Source organism: Apis dorsata, unplaced genomic scaffold (assembly GCF_000469605.1).
Source record: "Apis dorsata unplaced genomic scaffold, Apis dorsata 1.3 scaffold_1222, whole genome shotgun sequence".
NCBI classification, from domain to species: domain Eukaryota; kingdom Metazoa; phylum Arthropoda; class Insecta; order Hymenoptera; family Apidae; genus Apis; species Apis dorsata.
Window position 1 is genome coordinate 2,810 of NW_006264319.1, and position 4,259 is coordinate 7,068.

General features: G+C 22.2%; 1 protein-coding gene across 4 annotated transcripts in view; it reads left to right on the forward strand.

Moving 5' to 3' along the window:
- LOC102682013 overlaps positions 1 to 4,259 on the forward strand; it is an 8,415-nt gene that overhangs the window by 2,145 nt on the left and 2,011 nt on the right. For all 4 annotated transcript variants that reach the window (XM_006625033.1, XM_006625032.1, XM_006625030.2 and 1 more), the window contains one exon: positions 3,846 to 4,014. In XM_006625033.1, the coding sequence (XP_006625096.1) occupies positions 3,907 to 4,014 (108 nt within the window). In that variant the 5' untranslated portion in view covers positions 3,846 to 3,906. The remainder of the gene's footprint in view (positions 1 to 3,845; positions 4,015 to 4,259) is intronic.

Below are 4,259 nucleotides of genomic sequence, written 5' to 3' on the forward strand. Positions count from 1 at the left end.
TCATTTTCTTATTTCGAAATACCATTACTTATTTTGTGTGTTCTGTGTACTGTATTATGTGTATTGTATTTTATAATAGATCGTTACGCGAAATGTTACAAGTTATGATCATGATTATTGAGAGAAATCAATAATCATGATTTTTTTAATATAATCTTTAAATAATACTAGAAAATAATTGATTGATATAAAATCAAGTAATTGAGTGCAAATAGTAATCCAAAAACCAGATCTAATCACATTAGACACGCTTTGATTGTGAAAAGCTTCTCTTTCAGCTTAATTCAGGATAAAACGTCGTCGCGTGAAAGCTTTCCTTTCTATAGTAAAATTTTAGAAATGCATTTTTTTTGGCTAATCATAATGTGGAAGTCATTACACTTATGATCAAGTATTTTCAGTATCACTTGAAATTCTCATTAATGATTCTTCATTTATATCATTTTGGATTTTTTGGATCCTATCCAAAAATACATATATATTCATGACGAGGCACGAGACATATCGGAAATAATATTTCAATATGAGAAATCATATTTTATCGATAATATTATCAATATATCAAAATATACAATGCAAAAATGTATGAAATATATTTATGATATATTACGCAGTATTTTTTATAATATATATTATATATATATTAATATATTCTATATATTATGCTATACATATATTATATATATTTTTATAAAACTTATTTGTAAACAATCTGTGTGTAGAAATTATATTATTATAGTTTATATAAAAAAATTTAAATGAACTTTTGAAATTTCAAATGTATAATATATTATTTGATATATTATTATTTGACATTCAATTTAAACACTCTATGATGTAATTATTTTAATATAATTATTTTAATCTATTTAAATATTCTATTATTTGTTTTTCTATCGAAGAATTTAGTAAACAATACGAGCAAATTGATAATAATAGTGAATAGGAATAGGGAATATTGAATGAAAATGTTAATATTAGAGGCTTAATATTGTGACTACACGTAAACTTTATCGCAAATATTTACAAGATAGGATTCCATTCTTCTGTCGATTCTTATCAAAAGAATAAATTCAACTAAGATCGCGGTTTATAATGTAAGGAAACAATAACTGTTTAAAGTTCTTGAAAGTCACAAGAGCAACTATACAGACTATGTAATTAAAGCAAATATAATAATTTATTAAATTGATTAATATAAAACGGATGTGGTGAATTTCTTTATAGAATTATTTTATTAATATCATTATAATTTTTATTATAAAGGAAATGTTTGAAGAAATATTTTCATATAATTTAATATTTCCGTTAAATTTGACATAAAAAAAGTTAACCTAAATATTCAAATAAGCGTTATATTTGACATTGTAGTCAACATTGTATTGGTCAATGTAGTGAAATATTTTTATTAGTCTGTTATATATTCATATATTTAAATTTAATAGATTTATACAAATTTTATATTAAAAGATGAATATTCAATGCATATTTGAATATGTTTCCAATCAATCACATTACCATAACGAAAGTCAATAAATATATTCAATATCGATACATTCGCGTTTAATGAACGAGTTAGAAATATGAAAACGAGAAAAAAGCAATATATAACTACCAGAGAAAAATATTTCAAGGTCTTGCTGTATAGCAATATACTGTTACCTACTATTTTCTTATTTTATGTATGCATATAATTTGCCACTTCAATATCAATAATTTCGATCGATATGCTGATTGAAAAAATATTATGAATTTAACCAAATCATTTTACTAGATAATTATTGAATAAATGATATATTAAGTAAGTGAAAATAGAAATTAATTGTTTATTATATAAGATATATTGCCTATTGTTTCTTCATTTTGATCTCTTTATTCTTATATATATGTATATTTTATTATTTGAATATTTCGCTTATATTTCGCTTAATACAGACATTTTTTGATCTGTTACACATTTTTCAAGAGAAATTTCATTCTAGAAATTTTGTGATTGTTATATTTTTTTATTTATTTCATTTTTTATATATATTCATATGAAATATCAAAATAGACAAAAGATTTGCCTTTTTTTGTAATCATATTATCAATAATTATAAAATTTAAACTCATTCAAATATGATCATTTTTGGTAGATAATTCTCATTTAGATGTATATATATCAAGTAAATATAAATTTATTAAGGAAAGAATATTTCTTGCTTAAGCAAGTATTATCTATAATTTCTTGAATTGGGATTTTTACTATCTTCTTGAGATCATCATTAATATTGGTAATTTCGAATGTTATTTATTCTTTACATTTTTATAATATAATAAATGTTATATCTATATTTCTTCAAATTGATTATCGTGATCATCGATATCATGATAAATGAACTAATTAATTTCTTTCGTTATTATTGTAAGATGCAAAGAATACATGTATGTTGCAAATAACAACACGTTTATCTTGTTAGCTATATCTCACATCCAGCAAACATTATTGCACGTCTTTGCATGTGTTAACGCCGTTAGTAAATTATATACTGTGTTTTGAATCTCAATCGTCGAGTGCTTACAGCATCACGTCTCACACCTGTCTTCTTTTTTTTTCTCTGTATAGGAGACATTGTATACGATCTTATCCAACATTTACCATGAGATTGTTTCTTCTTTTAATTTTGTTCCTCGTCTAGATGCGCACACGAATCCGTTTACGAAGAAATTTCTTGAATAACTCTTAAAAATTTCTTCCATTTCTTATTCAAATATTCAAAACTTTTGCTCAACCATGAAAAAGAGAGACTGAGCGTTAAAATTTCTTTTTTAAATTGTAAATGCTTTTATTTTCATTTTTATTTCATTTGCATTGAATGTAAGATTAATTCCTTTTTTCTTCTAGAAAATTTTTAAAGAGTTTTTAGAAATATTTAGATAATTGAATTTTCGCCGAAAATTATTATTATTCAATTACATATTTTCCATTGAAAATTGTTTTGAAAATCACATATGCTCGTTGCATATTTTTGTGAATTATTTTTTAAAGAACAGATATGTAATAGAGCAATGTAATAGATATGAATTTTTTTTATGATATTATATTTTGTTTTTATAAATTTACAAACAAATTAAATATTCATAGAATTCGTAAAAAGATGATTTAGTACAAAATCAAAATACAAGACAAATTGAGAATATTTATATATGATATTATGAGGTTATGTTTGTGGTTATAGATTTTAAAAGATATTTAATTTGTTATTGGCATCGTTAAATAATCATAATAATTTTGAATTCGTTATTTAATTTCAGAATATTCAAATATATTTTAAAATTTAATTTGAATTAATAAGATAAGGATAAAGATATTGATACTTTTTTCTTTAACCTTCAACTATTACATTGAGGTTATGTTTATAGTTATATGTATAAATTTCATGTGAAAAGATTAAATATGTATATACTTAACATTTATCGTTAGATTATAGACAACTAGAATAGTTTTGATTTTTAAATTATTTGATTTTAGGATAAAGATCTAGGATATTAAAAAATATATATATGAAATAAGAAATATACATAACATTTAAAAGTTTAAAATTATTTTTCATTTGTATTTAATATTGCTAATTTTCTTCTATTAATTTACAATTACAATTAACAGTTATAATAATTAAAATTAATTTTATTTACATTATTGATTTTATAGTAAAATTGTTAAATTAATAAAATTTTAATTTGATTTTTTTTTTAAATTAGTAGGTTTTATAAAATATGTTAGTAATTACACTCAATCAATAATGCAATTCAGCAATTCGTTTACTAAAAATTAACAATAATGATAGCCGGTATGGTTTTTACAGAAATATCGAAAAACAATGAAAAAGAAGCGCATTAATTAGCCAATAATCGGAACGATGCATCATGGCTTCGTCTTTAGGGGGACCAGGAATGGCGTCGGGTGTTCCGACACCGCGAAGAGTCAACCTGGAGTTTCCACCACCTCCACCTTATCCACCGCCTCACAGTCAGGTATAATTTGCGGTATGCAATGTTATATATTGCAACATTTTTGAATCAATTCAATTTTTAATGAATTATAAAACATATCTACTGAATTGCTTGAAATATTCTCATGCACAAATATGCATAATTTTATTTCTTTATGTAATATATATAAGATATAATATTGTTATAATTATATTTATAATTTATTATATTATTATATAATATATATTATTATATAATATATTATTATATATATTTATAATTTATTA